Below are 18,066 nucleotides of genomic sequence, written 5' to 3'. Positions count from 1 at the left end.
GTTGGCAAACAGAAATCTCCCTATTTGCAATTTCTACAACTTAACAGGTATGTTACATACACTGAAAAACATAACTCATTGGATGAACACAAATAAATTTTGGGCAGGATTTCCATCCATTAAATTTATGTAGCCCCAACTCAAACGAAGAACCTCCATGTGGTATGAGTTAATGGAGTTCGTCCAACTCAGTTTTATCAAATACAGCCAAAATAAAATTTGTACTTTAACTGGCCTAAACTTATTTACATTTGTTTAACTCAAATTAATATAGTCTAAAATATTTTTTTCATACTTCATTTAACCCTCATATCAGACAGAACACAACATCTGGTTAGTGTTTTTATTCAAAACAAATAAAAACACATCCCAATTTACAGTATACTTATCATAAACATGGAACTCATCAAAATAATGATGAAAAACATTCTCTTGTTTTTTCTTCTATGATGAAGACAGTGCATGACCTATCACATTTAGAAATGTAATTTGACTCCAAAAGTGGTTCAAACAAAGTAGCACAAGTACTAGTACAACAATAATACAAGTACAATATTTGAAAGGCATGGTATAACCAGCTCCAATTAAACATGAAACATTCCCATAAAGTACAATAAGTAACGCCTGCAAACACATATTAAATTTACATGTACAACACACATGTAGAACAATAATACAGAACCTGAAAACATTAACATTTTTTAGAACATCATCAACGCTGTCACTGAAAGTTTAAACACAGTGTCCGTCAATTTTGAAAACAGCTTGATTTTCAGCTGCTGTATTTTTGCATTTAGCTTGTGTCCATCCATGTCCATTATGATTTTTTGGATGAATTCAAAGGTGTACTTCAGCTTTTCAGGAAAGGCTAGGTCAAGGGCATAAATGAGCCCAAACAACAGAATGAACCCTGTAATGTCACTGCCAACACTAGTGACGGGATCTGTCGTTCACTTGAGTAAACGAATCCATTCCGGATCGTTCAGTAAAAAGATTCGTTCAAACGAATCGTTCAACGAATCGTTCGCCCCCCTCATCTCCCTCCCCGCCCAAATGAATCGTTCGGTTAGTGAACGGGAAGTGACGTTGCCGAACGAATCACCAAAGACCGCTTCGCAGTATAACTGAACGGGAAGTGACATTGCTTGGTCCCTCCCTCTCTTCCACATTGACCACTCGTCGTAGTTTCAGAAATGAGTGACAGGCGATATCATTCTGCTTTCACAGACAGCCTCGTCTCCCTCCCGCTGCTGCAAAAGCGAGGGAGAACTTCCGCGTCGTCTGTCCTAGTTCTATGGGCTCAAAGTCATGGCTCGTGCTTGCATTTCGATTGAGGACACGGTTAAACATTTTCCTTTTGTGGGGGGAGCGGGGGGTTTAGGTCGGGGGCGCACGGACTTTCTTTAGCATGTTCTTGATCACATTTACAATGCTGCTTGCTACCAGCCAACGCAGCATGCTTGCTGTCACGAAAATAAAAATAAATTGAAAGTTTAATTTCTAAATATGGAACGACCAACACATCATATTTACATCTCGCTCTGTTGTATTTTTGTTTTTATGCTCATCACTATTATTTTTAGTCACTATTGTTAAAACTATAAGTGTAAATAGCTAGTTGTCGAATGTGCTGCTCTGAAATAAAGACAATACTACATTTTGATATTTGCCAGTTTAATTGCCAATCAGTATTAAGATGATCGTATTGAATTTTTGCACTGGTATTAATAAATAAAATAATCCGGTCAACTCCCCTGTCGTCCCCGCATCTCAGATCGTCAAATGCTGACGAGAAATGATTGCTTGCTCTTTACGATGTCGCCTTTCTACCCTCATTAGTCTGTTAAGAAAAATGTAGACATATTGCGACATCTCCCGTGTTCGCGTGCGTTGTTTTGGGGCGCTTGAGTAGCGCATGATCAGGACGGATTGACATAATTTGTCAAACCAACCGACACGCTCTGACACGAAAAAAAAATAAATAAAACACTCGGAAAAATTGACATGTATATACAGTTTCATTGCAAATCAGTATTATGGTGATCGTATTGAATTTTTGCACTGGTATTAATAAATAAAATAATCCGGTCAGCTCCCCTGTCGTCCCCGCATCTCAGATCGTCAAATGCCGACGAGAAAATTGTTTGCTCTTTACGATATCGCCTTTCTACTCTCATTAGTCTGATAAGAAAAATGTAGACATATTGCGACATCTCCCGTGTCCATGTGCGTTGTTTTGGGGCGCTTGAGTAGCACATGATGGACGGATTGACATAATTTGTCAAACCAACCAACACCTGACACGAAAAAAAAAAATAAAACACTTGAAAAAATGGACATGTATATACCGTTTCATTGCAAATCAGTATTATGGTGATCATACTATATATTCTTTTTTTCTGTGCACATATGAGGTAAATATCGCTGCCATGAAGCCTCCATATAGTGACGGTTCTTTGCCCCCTTCATTGCCGTCACGCGACCGCAGCTCAGCTTTTGCTTGCCTCGTAGCTACCCGTGTTTTAAATGACTGTAAATTTGATAGTATGTCGTAATAGGTAGTCCCGAGTCTGTTGAGAAAAGTAGTACACTAAACCATGCTCGCTAGATTTGTGTGGTGTTTTTGTCTTTTTGAGCTGCATTTGATAGGCTCCACGTTAACAAATATGTGACAAAGTCCTTTCCTTTCATTTTTTGATTCGTTCACTGCATAGTCATTACTGGAAAGTCAAGTTAGCAGCAAGCTAGGTCAGGAGCCGGAGGACCGAGTCACTGAACGGGAAGTGACAAAACTCAGTCTTGCCCCCCTGCCTGCACGCTGGTTGCTTATTGGCCACACGTGGAAGTGAGTGACATACGCCCTGATTCTGTTTCCGGTCCCTCCCCTGCCCGCGATGAGGCTGGCGTCTGATTGGTCGTGTGCGATGTCAGAAGACGCTGCCGCTTGCTCAACGCCCTCCCACGCAGTGAACAAGCACCAACTTCATAGAACGAATCAGTGCAGATGGTGATTAGTTCGGTCTCGGTCACCCAAACAATTCGTTCAAAAAGAACGAATCGTTCGCGACCGATACAACACTAGCCAACACCTCCGAGGACTTTATTGCCCTCAATCACAATCCCCAGCAACAATTCATCAGTTTTCTTGGTCAAAACAAGTGCCAATTTTAAGACGGCTGTTGCCTTCAACATTTGACCTAAGATATCTGGCCATGGTTAGTGATAGTGGTGTTTCAGGCTTTCACAGAATCTTCTGATGCACACATCAGTTTTTTCTTAAAGTCATTGGCTGTTTCATAGTATTTTTCATCAATGAAGCACAGAATTAGATTAGTCACAATATTATAGAGTAACTAACCCCTGTGGTCAGAACCTAACATCACCTTTTGCATACTTTTGAAAAATGCTTTAAAAAGTGGGCAGACACTGACAGAACAGGGAGAGGAGGAGCTGAAACCGGACAGAGTGCAGATGTGTGAATAAGAACTTGACATGACAGATGAAATAGAAATGGACAAAGACACAGACTCTCAGGTCACTGATTCCACAGACCACTCCTCAGAGGTGGAGTTTGTTTTCACCTCCAGAATCTGAGGCACACAACATGTATGACAGTGAACTGAGCCCGATCAGCTTCAGCTCCATCAATGCCTGAAACTGGAGCTGTCAGAGCCAAGGCTATAGCAGTGTAAAAGAGCTGGGTGGCAACATAATGTTAGCAGCTTTATGGCCAACATTTTTCAGTGGTTAAGCCATGGCATTGCAGTGGTCCCTTTTTAATCTACCATAGAAAAACTCAGGAGTGAGAAACTAAATCCATCCCCACTTGCAAAGGTAGGTGTGTCCGCGTGTACTGTCTATCTTTGTTTGATAATTGACAGTGTATACAGTGACTACTTTGTGTCATTAGGTTGCAGTAATTTTCTGTCAAGTAAAATAGAGGTGCCATAAGTCAGGAAATACAGTAAAAATAGAAAAAGATGAATTACAGTATTTTTTTGCGTTGCATGTTTACATTAGCGATATGTATGCGTTACAATTATACTACATGAGAAAGAACTGTGATAAACTTACTTCCTTGAAAAACACATCCGGGTCTTCGTTGACATAGACGACAAGGCATCTCAGGATGCACTCCCCCCTTATGTTGATGTCATCACCCTAAAACATCGGTGACAAATAAAAACATATTGTGATGATGGTGCAGGGATTAGAGCAGTCTTAAGATCAATGGCTTTTTGGGCTGTCGTGTGATAAGAATAATTGTATAATCAAATTGTAAAAGACATTCAATTGTGAAAATTATAGCTGCACTAGGTAGGTTTTCAAGCATTCACCTCCTTACTTCAAGCCTCCCTCTTACTGAGATTAAAGGAATAGTTAACTTTAAACCAGACTGCTATCATTATCAGGCGAGTTGCAGATCTACAAGGACAAACTGCCCACCATTTGGTTTTGGTTCTAGGACAGATGCATTTCTATTTCCATTTTTGTGTCAATCAAAAACCACTCAATTTGCAAGAGGTGTTTTTTGGATGGTGCACTGAAGTGCATTCTTATCAGCAGATTTTCCCTCTTCCCTTTTAGACAAAAGCAAATGCCACAGCCCATTTTCTTTGTTCATGTTGCACCTATTTTCTAGTGTTATGAAAACACAGTATTTCCAGCTGTAAAATATTTCTTTAAATGAGCAGCTACAGACAAGAAAAAATGTAATCGCCACAATACAGTGAAAGTTTGTTTGACGCATTTATACGAACCGAGTCTGTCATTGCCAGGATGCGCTTGATCTTTTGCCCTTTAACGCCTCCTTTTTTCTGGAAGATCTGAATCAGCTTGTCCATGAAGTGGTCCATCTGTGACAGGAACTTTGACTGCAGTGGCTTGGTGGTGATACGCAATAACTCTGCATTCACCTGAAAAATTTTCAACAGTGTACAGACATGTTACCTGTACTGCCATAAAGGGATGCAGGGTTATTGCAATACAAAAATACAAATTGCAGCAATTAATCACCATGGACAAAAACAAAACTTAACACAAAAACATTTACTTACTTCACTCTGCTCAAACAGGGCAGGTCATCTAGTTTTGAAGTCTGCTATCATAGGCCTCTGCTCCACAACCTCGAGATGTCTGTGAGAGAAGGTTTTCTCCATTTTTGCTTTTATTACAACTTCATTGTCCCCCATTTTCAGTTCTGACAATAAATTCATTCTCTCGTTCTCCAAGCTTTCCGCAGTTTCACCTTTTGGGTGCATGTAGTTGACTTCAGCCTTTTCTAGGCTTCTTGATATTAGCTGCAGCTTTGCCTTGGCCTTCTCCTTTGTGTTTCAAGGAGTTTACACAGATTTCAGGATGACCGAGTCTTCCAAGCTTTGTTCGATAATTTTGCATTTTATATTTTAGTGACTGCTTCCATCCCCCAAATCCTGTCTTGGTTCCTAGCTGCCCCAAACAAGGATGGGCCCTTGTCAAAGCTGCTGCTACCTCTTCACACTGATAGTCTTTTGCGTATTTGGTGTACTTTATCATCTCTTGCGCTAGGCCATCAAGGATGACCCCTTTTAGCTTTGGCCCAGGGTTGAAGTATGTTCCATTTGTATCAAACTCATTATTCTTTTGCTGTAGCTCCAATTCAGCTTCTTAGGTGAATTTAGGGACCACAAAAACTTGGGGTCAGGAGGACAATCCTGAGAGATGAAATTCTGGGATGAATGTGAGGTCGATGTGCACAGCGTATCATTGCTGCTTGATGAGGCCAGTGATGAAGAAAAGGTTTCAGAATTCGGGGTTGTGGTATTCGGAGCCTCATCAGACGGTTCAACTGGGTACAAAGTGATGTAGGGTTCCACAGGTGGCGTGAGAGACATGTCTATTACTTTGAGTGTGCTCTTATTTTGGATTTCAGACACTGAAGTTAGATTCATGAACACATTCAAGTCAGAATCCATGTACTGCAAACGGAAGTCCTCATTCAATTGAAAGCATGTCTTTACGAGATGATGCAGTTGGTCCACTGTTTCTGGAATACCATTTTCTTGAGTCAGATGCATCACCAAAGATGACCCGTAGAACAGCTGGATTTGTCATTGTGTAAGACCTTTAATCCTGATCTGAAACAACATAGAAGTAGAACAAGAAAAGAATGCATAACAATTACATATTAAATGCAAATGAAATAAATTTCAGAGGCAGACTTTTTAAAGGGGCCTGACTGACGATCAATTTTGAGGTAACACTCCGTTTTTTGCAATGATCAAATATCATTGAAATACAATAATCAAACATGAGTGAACAGAATTCCCTCTGCACAACCAGTTTTAGGAATCAGGTGCTGGTCGGCCGCAGGAACATCTCAAGTCAAAACATCAACATAAACCACCGCACACTGAACTGTGTTGCTGTGGTTTTATTCAGAGCAAACCAGGCATTTCGCCCGTGGCTTCTTTATGTATTTAACACACACAGGGGTCACATGACCCATTCTCAATCAGGTATTTCATGTTACTTATTTTTCAATATTTTTTCTTTAACATTCAAAGACATTTTCACAAGATTTTTGCATTTATCCAAAAAAGTCTATATATACTGTATGTGTATATATATATATATATATATATATATATATATATATATATATATATATATATATATATATATACATACATACATATGTATACACACATACAAACACAAGATTACATAGATCCAAAGCAGGAATTACAAAGAGTTACATGTGTTACAAAATATGTAACTTTGCCTTATACCATATTGTAGATCACTACAGTACAGATTAAAAGGACAGAAGTAGGTCCAGCAGTCTACCCCTGTTTAATCTGTACTTTTCATTCTGTGGTGGTTTATGTTGATGTTTTGACAATTATCAAACACGTGACTATTATATTTTACAAACTAAAAAGAAACTTTACTGTCTGAAACGCTTATTTTTTTTTGTTCAGAATTATTCTATGCATCAGCACATTGATCAACACTGTTTCCAATATGTCTGTGATCAGGCTACTTTAAAAAAAAAAAAAAGATACATTACCGTAATTTCCCGAATATAACGCGCACTTTTCCCCCCAAAAAAATTTACTCGTAAAATCATGGGTGCGCTTTATACACGGGTACAAGAATTTCCCCCAGATTTTACAGGTAAAGTTGGGGTGCGCGTTATACATGGGTGCGCCTTATATTCGTGAAATTATGGTAGTTGGGCACCACAATTTATATTCAACGATGTCACTTACCTTTAACGATGAAAAATCTTTTCAACATTACCATGCGCAAGCCCCCTACGATGTATTCCACAAGGGGATAAGGGTCCTCCAAGTCACTAAGCTCAATCAGGGCAACCTCTGTAGTGGGTGAGTCAGACAGTTCAAAGCCACGATAATGCTCCCTGTACCAAGCACATACACCTCTCACTAGAAAACACAGATTGTCCTTTACAATGCACAGTTGAATCAGCTCATTAAATTTTGGAAGTCCATCTACAGATCCATGTACAATATGCATCCCCTTACTGTAACATATACCATTGTAATACAAATGTTTTGCCATATGGACCTCAGTGACCTCTGGGTATCGCTGATGCAGTTTAGATCTTACTCCCTCACTAAGGACATCCAGAGGCATGACTGAAACATCCGTGACCTCCAAGGATGACTTCTTGAAGTTGGAGGCATGTGTGTGATAGGCCAGCATAAACTGATGTTTAGTAGATAGTGAGCGAGCTGTATTTTTAAAGCAGTTTGTATGCCGAGCAACCTGCTTGAAAAAGCTATGTTTAGCCTCAGACCTCATGGTCCACAGTGCAACCAGAGGTCCGAAGCGACGTATCATTTGCGGATAATGTTCTAAATAGTGATGTTTAGGTAGGAGCTTAACATGTGGAAAGAGTTCAAGTTAATGCTGCCTGTGATCATATATCTTAGCTTCAAGATATGCAACTGTCTCATCTGTGTGTACAGGGGCCACAACCAATTCAACAATATCCTTAAGATCCAGAATCACCAGCGATGCTGGTTCGTCTTCTGGTACGATATGCCCAATCACAAAGGGAAGAAATCTTAACAATGTCCAATTTACATGTGCATTTCCCCGTATAGTGTTGCTAGATGTGAAGGAGCGTGGTATGGCATGTGGGCGATTGGTTTTGTCTCCCCATTTGTAGGGAAATGTCTGAATCAGCGTGTTAACGAAATCAAGAGTGAAGTATTTTTTGGAGATTAATAAACTAATACAGCGTGCAAGTTCAACTGGAACAACACCCTCAAAGAGGTCATGTCCAATATCAGGAGGATAGTGAAGGAAAAGAGTCGCTTTATCCTTATTACAGGTTGTTTTATTCTTATAACGAACAGGAGATGATGACACAGAACTCAGGAATAAAAAAGAACAAAGAATTTACACTGAAAGACAAACAAATACAGACGATACATCTTGGTACCATTAGACAAAGGACAAAAGTGCCCCCGCTGATCTGCTCGGAGTCTTTTTCTTCCCTCTAACTTGGGGGCAGGGTCAAAATTACTTGGAATGTGCATTGCGCACGTCCATCCTGCTCGGACAAGCTAATATTTTCTAGATGTGCCGCATTTCAATGGCCTATACTGTCTAATGATGGAGAATGCAATGTCCACATATGATTATTGTGAATAAATGGAAATATATTTCAACAATAGCCAGTGCTTACATGAAAATGAGAAAGGTGCTCTGTTAAAACACAGTTTTTTGACACCACAGCAAACAGTTGCACTTTCCTGAGCAGACAGGACATGAACATCATGGATATCTCTGGTTCTAAGTTGAAAAGAACCAGACTTTACATCCTTGTTCTGAAATTCTGATTTATCTCCTGTACAAAATCTGCAGATTGACCCACCAGAAAAACTTTCAACAAATCCACCTAACGAATGTGCACCAAGATTGTTGGCGATTACACATTGCACTGAACCTTTAACAAACTGACCAATCTGTGAAATAAAGACTCCGTGCTTTTCTAGTATACTCAAGTCTTGCAAGAGTGGCTCTAAAACTTTTTGATAGCCGTAGGCCTTGACATCATCAGATTTGCAAAGAACAGCTAAATAGATTGAGCTTAGTTTTGAATGGGAACCTGGTGGCAAATTTCCCAAAACCCAATAGACGCCACAGAGTTTTTTTTTTTTTTTTTTTTTTTTACGAGATGTTCCCAGAGGGTTACAAATCTCAAAATCATCAACGTAAAGATGAAGTGCTATTCTAAGACCTTCACTAGACAGAAAACTATTTTGTTTATAGTACTCACCGTCTCTTATGGTGCGGTACTCTTGTAAGCGAGGAGGCGATGTCTGGTTTTGTATTTTTGGAGATGATCAAGGGCAATTTTGTCACAGAGCAACAGCAAGAGTTGTAATAGAGGTATGTACTGAAATGTCCTTTTCGTTTGGGCATCTAGTATATATTCGACTGGCTCTACAACCTTAAAATGAGAGGTATAGTATTCCTTACGTTTATATGCAGTAGCAAGAGGGCCATCCTTTGCAATAGCTATACCTAACTGGTTAGTTTGACATATAACATTGGAAAGCTCATCAACGACTGAATCTTCAACTTGTAGATTATGGCTCTGAAATACACCAGAAACTGTAGCTTTTGTAAAAGGCAAAGATTCTGTATTTATTATAAAGTGAAGATCAGAGAGGACCTCATCAATAACAGCCTTTCGAACGTGTACAATATTTTCCAACTTAAGTAAAATACATGCAATTTTCTCTTCAATATAATTTCTCAGCTGTGACTCCTCGGGATCAAAACAACTTAGTGTTTCGTATTCATGATCTGTGTCTATGGACTCATCGGCAGAATTATCTAACTAATGTAAATTATTGCTTGCACGGACTACATTTGCTTGAAAGTCTTCGGATGAATGTTGTGTTTCCTGTTTTTGTGTGTGTTAAATGTACTGTCCATGTTGGTTTTAAATGTACAGCCTAAAAACACATGGAACTGTTTCATTATGCCTGAGATGTCCATTTAAATGCTGAAAAAAAATCTCTTTCTGTTGCTAGTTCTCTACAAGAACACAAATGACACTGGAATGTAGATACTTCTAATGGCTATGGAGTTGTCTGTTTAGCATGACTTTTGTATGTGGGATTTAATAGCTTACTCCATGTATTATACGTACAAGGGCAATCTGTGTATGGACATGGAAAGCGATAACTGCCCCTAAAATGCCCGTGTGACAGTCTGAAATGCTGCAGCAACAGATACCTGCTAGCTAGTTCGATACTGCATTCTTTGCACTTCCATATTAATTATCCTGAAAAAAGAATGAAGACAATTGCAACAATTAAAACTGAACACGTGTCAATGGCACAGATCATATACCAGTATTAAGTAGGCAATCCATTACTTACAATCACTGAGAGGTTGCCCCCAGTACCTTGGAGCTGTATGAAACTGGAAAAAAGACAAATATGGCATCTTCACTGCAAGTGATGGGATACTTATAATTACACCAAGCAGACCACTTTTCATGAGAGCATTTGCCGAGTTTAAAATTATTTTCCCATATAAAATGTAGAAAATATAGGGTACCCAAAGGTACTCAAGACCCCACAGCAAAGAAGCGGGCATATGATCCCTTTTTTTTTCTTGCACACACTCTGCTAACGTTGGATGGAATATGCGCTTCATGCCTTAAATAGATTTAGCCTCACGAAATATAGATTATGCAAGGTTCAAGAGTGCCGATGCCATTTGTCGCATTCCAATACCTGTCAACCCAAGGCCGTTGGCAATCTTACAAATAGTGACGTATGTAGCGTTGTATATAGCGTACAATGTGAAACAAAAATATAACTGGTAATATTTTAACATATAACCTGGAGCAATCAAAGAACAATCAATATGTACAGCTACATCAATATTACTAAAATTAAAAGTGACTTTTGTTATAATCGTAAGTTGAACTTTTGGCAATTTTTATCATGTCTTGATGGCTGCACTTCATTTCGCAATTCAGTTTGACTTGAAGGTAGCTCGATGGTGTGTCCAATTATAAATTAAAAGGTCAATTGATAAAATTACTGAACCGATGCAATCTTCGAGTCAGGGAACATTTCTTTTGCTAATTCTGAGAAGTGATCAGCAATAGTTGCGGGCAAATTGTGTTCGGCAACAAATTGGCAGAATAAAATCTCCGCTTTCGTCACTTTTCATTCTGCAGACTTCATTTTTATGACCAGTGCTGTTAATCTTACTTTTGAATTAGTTACAAATTACTTCTCCCAAAAAGTACTTGAGTTAGTAACTCAGTTATCTGAATGTAAGAGTAATTAGTTAATTGGCAAAGTAACTTGTATTACTTGTGTCGTTTTTTTTTTTTTTTTTTTTTTTCATTTAAAAAAAACAACAACAAAAGACATAGTAACCTTTGCTATGTTTGGAAGTCATTAATTGATCATTTCATTTAGACGTGAAAGTTTTAAAAATGTTTCATCATTTAAAGATAGATTCAAGTCAAGATTTTGCAGATTTAGGAGTATTTTAGATATAAAGTTCTACTGCTTTAAAATGGCAGCTGCTGAGTCTGTCATTTCGCATGTAGTTCTATATGCATGTGATATGCTAACGTAGCATCAAGTGGGCGCAGATGTAGGCTGTCGGCTATAGTCAGGAAATATTGGAGCCACCTAGCCTTGCATCGAGTTTGCTACAACAAACACTCTTCCCTCTCTGTGTCTCCATTCAACCAACGTAGTAACTAAATATGCACCGATACTAGTATCGGCAGGGGGCGCCGATCTGGCCCGAAATGGTGGTATCGGTATCGGCGAGTACCAAAAAAGACGGCGCCGATACCATTTACCGGTCCATTATTATAACATTTGACCGCAGCCTTTTTTTTCTTCTGGCGCTCACTACACTCTGTCCCTGTGTTGTGTGATGACACGTGAACACCTAGCAGCTATCGCTATTGGCCTGCTCCAGACCAATGAGAATGGGCTAATAGCCACTCCTGACCAATGAAAAGGGTGCTTTTTCATATGAAGGGGAAAAATAAACCAGGAGAAATGGCAGCGGTTGGGAAATATTTCAAAATACAAATCCCGTCGATTAAAAGCAATGGCTGCATGCAAGATTTGCGGCCTGAAAGTTTCGAGATGTGGAGTTAAATCGGCCAGTTTCAATACCTCTAACCTGATAAAACATTTGAAGACGAAACATGAACGAACACAACGAGTTTGAGCCTGCAAGAGCAGGACTGCTATCCAGAGTAGAGCCTAGTTCGGGCCTAAAAAATCCAGCCCGACCCGACACGGCCCGCTGGTATTGAGGCCCGACCCGGCCCGAGCTCGATCACTTAACTAGATTTGCAGGCCCGAGCCCAAAAAACCCGTTTTTTTTTTTTTTTTTTTTTTTTTTTTGAGTGACGCGGAAAAAACGCAGCAGCAGCAATTTATTTTCATTTCTTCGAGTTGGCAGAAAAAAACGCAAGTTTTCTTAATGTTTAAATAATCTACATATTTTTTTTAGAATTATCAAAGCATTCACACAACGAAATAACGCAGGGAAAGTTTGTTAAACATATTTCTGAGTGTGTGGGATATTGTTCTCACATGGACGCACCTCTCTGACAAGGAAATGAAAATGAGGGCGGCGCCTCGGCCGTGCGCAAACGATACAGCGGGAGGACAAGAAGAAAAAGCGGCCGGCGCCACGGCGTTCGTGCACACGCACAAGCAAAAGCGCAATACAGAGAGCCTGCTCTCCATTTTTTTTTTTTTTTTTTTTTTTTTTGAGTTACGCGGAAAAAACGCAGCAGCAGCAATTTATTTTCATTTCTTCGAGTTGGCAGAAAAAAACGCAAGTTTTCTTAATGTTTAAATAATCTACATATTTTTTTGAGAATTATCAAAGCATTCACACAACGAAATAACGCTGGGAAAGTTTGTTAAACATATTTCTGAGTGTGTGGGATATTGTTCTCACATGGACGCGCCTCTCTGACAAGGAGAGGGAACAGGAGAGGGTGGCGCCTCGGCCGTGCGCAAAAGGTACAGCGGGAGGACAAGAAGAAAAAGCGGCCGGCGCCACGGCGTTCGTGCACACGCACAAGCAAAAGCGCAATACAGAGAGCCTGCTCTCCATTTTTTTTTTTTATTTTAAATAATTTATTAGTCCGGCATGGCGGCCCGACCCGACCTGACCCGAACGTGAATGCTTAAATTGTGGGCCCGACCCGACCCGGGTTCGGGCACAAAATCTAACCTCTAATCCAGAGTCATGGCGCTGGACCGGTGCAACAATCTCTGGTAAGTTCACTACGTCAACTTTACTTTGTCTTTTACTTAAAGAAATGCAGTAATTTGGGAACTGTTTCCAAGTAGGGTTGCCACCTTTCAGAAATAGAAATAAGGGACTCCCCCCATCCCGAAAAAAGGAGGCTAATGGAGAGACGGATTCTGTGGTCAATTGTTATTACTTATAATTGTTAGCTTCCGCAAATGCGGAAACAAGGTTGGACCTCGAAGCGGACAACAAGCGGGGGATACGTACGAGGGTTTAATGATTGCAAACAAAAAATAACACGCGATCGGGGATAGTAGAAACAAAAGGAGTCAGTGACAGCAGATCGACGGAGCTCAATACTACAAACTCGAAGGTTGACTAAGACGATAGGCAGCGAGCCAAAAAGCCAAAATAAAAACACTGAAATACCTGCACAGGGTAGAGGTTACAAACGAGTGCAGCACACTAACAGAAAAAAACCAATGCAGGGGCGTAACAAGCAAATGTAGCGAGACTATAGTGCGAGATGTCGAATGGCGATCAGCAGGCAAATATCTCGGCAGCCTTCTCTGAGATCACCCATGCTTAAATGCTGCGTTGATGAGCCCGCATTGGATTCAGGTGCGACGTCAGGAACGCCCCCACTAACAGCCCAGCAACAAAACACAATCTAACCAGCAGCAGAATGTGACAATAATTTCATGAAAGTTGCACTGTTTGGCCTTTGAGAGGTTTAAAAAAATTTACTCAGTTCATTCAGTTTATTATTATGAATTTATTTTTACTTTCTTACTGTTGGGCTAGTATTATACTTTGTACTAGTTTTTTTCCTATTTTGCAAAGGTAAGCAACAGCCTGACAAAGCCTTGATAGCAATAATTTCACATCCAATTATGTAGCTCTTTGGGGGAAAAAAAAAATATATATATATATATACATATATATATAAATGGGGTGGTATCGGTATGGTTTCGGCCGATACTGCTCAGCCAGGTATCGGTATCAGGGCCAAAAAATGGTATCGGTGCAACACTAGTAGTAACGCACATTGTCTCGTTGCCGAAACTGATAAAATCCAAACGGTGAAAAGGTGAAAATTTTTTTTTAAAGGGATCCTCTATTTTTAAGACAAGTAAATCTTAAAACATAAATGTTAGTATGAGTTATAATAATTTGATATTAAAACCCCTCTTAATGTTTTTGTTTTAATAAAGTTTGTAAAATTATTTTAAGTGATAGGTCGCCATTCTTGTTACGTCGCAGTGCGTGACGTCATTGGCCCCGAATGCCAAAATTCCAGCTTGTCACTCCTTAACTTTCCCAACATGTCGTCAGTTCTACCCTTGCTATTTGAACACGATCTGAAAAGTGAAAAGCAGGACAGCACTGTCGGTCGTTCACAAGACGAGCTTCAGGGAAAAATGCGTGCAGCAAATACCTGATAAGACAAAAGTTGGGCAAAACTGTTGATGCGAGGGAGCCCTGTTGGGAAGTTGGGAACTCCGGTTGGGAGCGAGAGTGCATGCTGTTGGGATTCGGGAACTCCGTTTTTTTTTTTTTTTTCAGATATTCAAGGGAAGCATATTGCATTTTCAAACGTTTTCCCAATATAATTATGTAGATTGTTAGCATCCAGAGCTGTCGTGTGCTTTACATACTGTACAGGCCAAAGAGCACACCTTGTGTAATCCAGGTCTTGTACATTAAAATGCGTGGTAGCTAGGATACGTGTATAAAAGTACCAGAAAGGGGAGAAGCTTCCACTTATTCACATTTATTCACAAAAAATAATATTTCCACCTTGACCACTCTTCACTCGGGAGCTCAGCAGTACATAAACATGCATTCCCTGAAAAGGTCCACATCAGAGTCACTGTCGTCATTGTAGCGTGCCATAGTGCTTTCATTATTTAGTATTATTTGGGGAAAACTCCCACGAAGAATAGTCAACAAAAAAGATAGCAATACTAATCCAAATCCGCGTTTTTTACTCGCTCGAAGATCCAGGAATTATACCGATCCCATGGCAATATCGCAGCCGCAATTAGGAATTAGGCCGTCGATTCCACAAAATAGACGGATCCGAAAAGCCGCTGTGGGACCGACGAATAAAAATAAATGGACAGATCCAAAACCATTATTGCAGACGCGATGGGACCCTTACTTGACTGAGGATCCAGGAAAAATGTTCGGGCGCCAGTTGTAATGCGAGGTGGGTAGGATACATGCATACAGGGACCAAAAAGGGGGAGAAGCTTCCACTTGTGCACATTTATTCACTAAAAATAATTCCACCTTGACCACTCACTTCACTCCCCCTTTTTCCATTTGACTGGAAATTGCATCCAAAAGCAGCACATCGTGGCATTTTACTTCGCGAGTTTAGGCAGCAATAAGCAATTGTTGAACACGCTACACATTTGGAAAGATGCCATTGACGTCATCACTGCGAGCCCGCAAACCATGGCGTCAACTAACGGTCAAAAATATGGACTGAATATTATAAAATATTGCCATTGATTTAACATTGTATGTGTTTCTAACAACATATTTTAGTACAAGAGAACAACTGTGGTTTATTAGAGCCTACATGTATTTAAATCAGAGGATCACTTTAATGCACGAAAAACGGACAGGTTTTGAACGTACGGCGTACACATTTAAAAATCAGTGCTCACTTGTACAAATTACGCCGAAACCGTACAACTTGACCGGTATATTCCACAATTTATATAAACTCTCCCTCGTGTAGTTTAGCATAGCTAGGTAGCTAAACTCGCAATGTCTGACTTCACTGACGGTGAAATTTGTTTCACGGTCTTTTCACAGCAAGTTGTTAAAAATATTACATAATCGCGTACTCAGCAATGAGTGGGCTTTCAACACCTTTGAGCGTCTCTGCAAAGTATATGTAACCCCGCTGCTGTGCCGAAAGAAGTTGTCGGTGAAAAGTGAAAAAGCAAGTCCAAACCGGATGAACAGAGGCGAAGCGCGCGTAGCATTGCACATGCGCAATCGGCGGTCCCAATTCAAATGAAACACATTCATTTTGAGTTCTGAATGTGAAAATGAAATTATTACGTTGACACTATGAAATGTAAATATATTTCGTATATAATAGATTTGTTGTAACAAATCAAACAAAAATTGAATGTGTTACATCAAAGGGCTTGGATCAGTTTTTTGAGTGTTGAAATTTGAATGAATGTAAAAAGGTGACCGATGGTTTTTTGGTGCGGGAATGAAAAAGACAGTTCAATTCAATCAGTTAATATAAACATATTTGTGAAAGTCATATAGAATGGATCATGTAATACAGTATGCAGGCAAGACATCGGTTTCAGATCAAGTCAAACCGTGCAACGCGGAGGAACCCAGAGCTTACCCGACTCCTATGACCTCTCCGGGCCCAGTCTTTGGGCCCGTGCCGGTAAGTTTCTTTACCCGATCCTCCCAAACGGCTGTTAAATATTGAACCTTTCCTTAGCATTAGCCTCCTTTGCTAGTCACCATCCTTTTTCTTGATATCTCGGGACATTTAGGTCGCTGCGCGTGTCTGGTTGGCACCGCATCTCCTTTGAGCAGCAATCCTTTAGCAAAATACGATTTCACTTGTCCATAGTTCGAGAAGCTTTCAGGTGGAAAATGCGCACCCCAGAAAAGCGTGCCGGAGGCTGTGTCTAGAAAATTAGCCCTCTTTGCACGGACGAACTTTACCCATCTTCTGCGTAGTCCAGCTTTTTTTTTCGCGTTCGGGAACTCATGGATACTATATTCCGATAAATAACTATTTGTACACCACATAGCACAGCAGTTTTGAACCATTTCTGAGATGTTTTCGTCAAACAAACCCCAACGCTACTCTCTCGTCGTTAAAAAACAATGGCACCTGGCTCCGCCTCGACTGTCAATCACTTGTCGTGACGTCGGCGCCCCATTCGGCTGTTTCCGGAACACTTTCGGGAATGTTCGTCATTTTCGATAATTGCTCATTAATGTGATTGATTTTTTTGTTAACTTTATCAATATTTGTTATCTTGTCTCACACCCTTTGCCAAAACATCCCCTTTAAAGCTGACTTCAGGAACCTCATTGATTACCTCTCCAATTCTGATCGTCGTTTTGTCATTTCCGGCCCGCTTCCCACCCCCTGCTTTGGCGATGCAAAATTCAGCCGAGCTCGCCAATTACATATTTGGCTGAAAGCATACTGTTTCACCCTTGGGATCCAATTTGTGGACAATTTTACCACTTTTCTTCACCGCCCAGACCTCTTCAGACATGATGGACAACACCCAAACTACCGCGGATCACGTCTTCTCTCCATCAATACGCAACTGGCTCTTAAATCTTCCAATGCTCTGCAGCTCTACTGATGTTTCGTGAGTCCGTTCCATTATGCTGTCGGTCATTCATTGTCTCAAAATCCTGTCATTTTGTACCATACACATAGCTCTCCCATTCGCCCCTTAGTATGCAGGATATCAAATAATATGGCTCGGGCTCCAAATCTCAGCCTTCTTCAATCACCCTCACAGTCTGGTTTTAACACCATAACAGTCATACATAATTCTGATCGCTTACCCAGACACAGCAGTCGACCATTATGTGCGTCACTAAACAACTTAATATATCCCTCCATCTTTGCTGTATCTGTCGCTCTTTCTGTTACCACCACCTTAGACCACATTTCAATTGTTACATCTCATGACTATAAACCACGCCACGGACTTGGCCTATTACACCTCAATATTAGAAGCTTGCTCCCAAAAATGGATT

At 40.2% G+C, this 18,066-nt stretch overlaps 1 protein-coding gene across 1 annotated transcript in view; it reads right to left on the bottom strand.

The window, feature by feature from the left end:
• Positions 1 to 6,729: 6,729 nt before the first annotated feature.
• Positions 6,730 to 18,066, bottom strand: part of LOC130927676 (gastrula zinc finger protein XlCGF26.1-like) — a 47,630-nt gene continuing 36,293 nt past the window's right edge. The window contains exons 4-5 of the mRNA XM_057853630.1: positions 10,410 to 10,452; positions 6,730 to 10,312 (exon numbers count right to left, since the gene is read on the bottom strand). Of these exons, the coding sequence (XP_057709613.1) occupies positions 10,412 to 10,452 (41 nt within the window). The 3' untranslated portion in view covers positions 6,730 to 10,312; positions 10,410 to 10,411. The remainder of the gene's footprint in view (positions 10,313 to 10,409; positions 10,453 to 18,066) is intronic.

This window comes from Corythoichthys intestinalis, chromosome 13 (genome assembly GCF_030265065.1).
Source record: "Corythoichthys intestinalis isolate RoL2023-P3 chromosome 13, ASM3026506v1, whole genome shotgun sequence".
Lineage (NCBI taxonomy): Eukaryota > Metazoa > Chordata > Actinopteri > Syngnathiformes > Syngnathidae > Corythoichthys > Corythoichthys intestinalis.
This window is presented reverse-complemented; position numbering and strand designations above follow the sequence as displayed.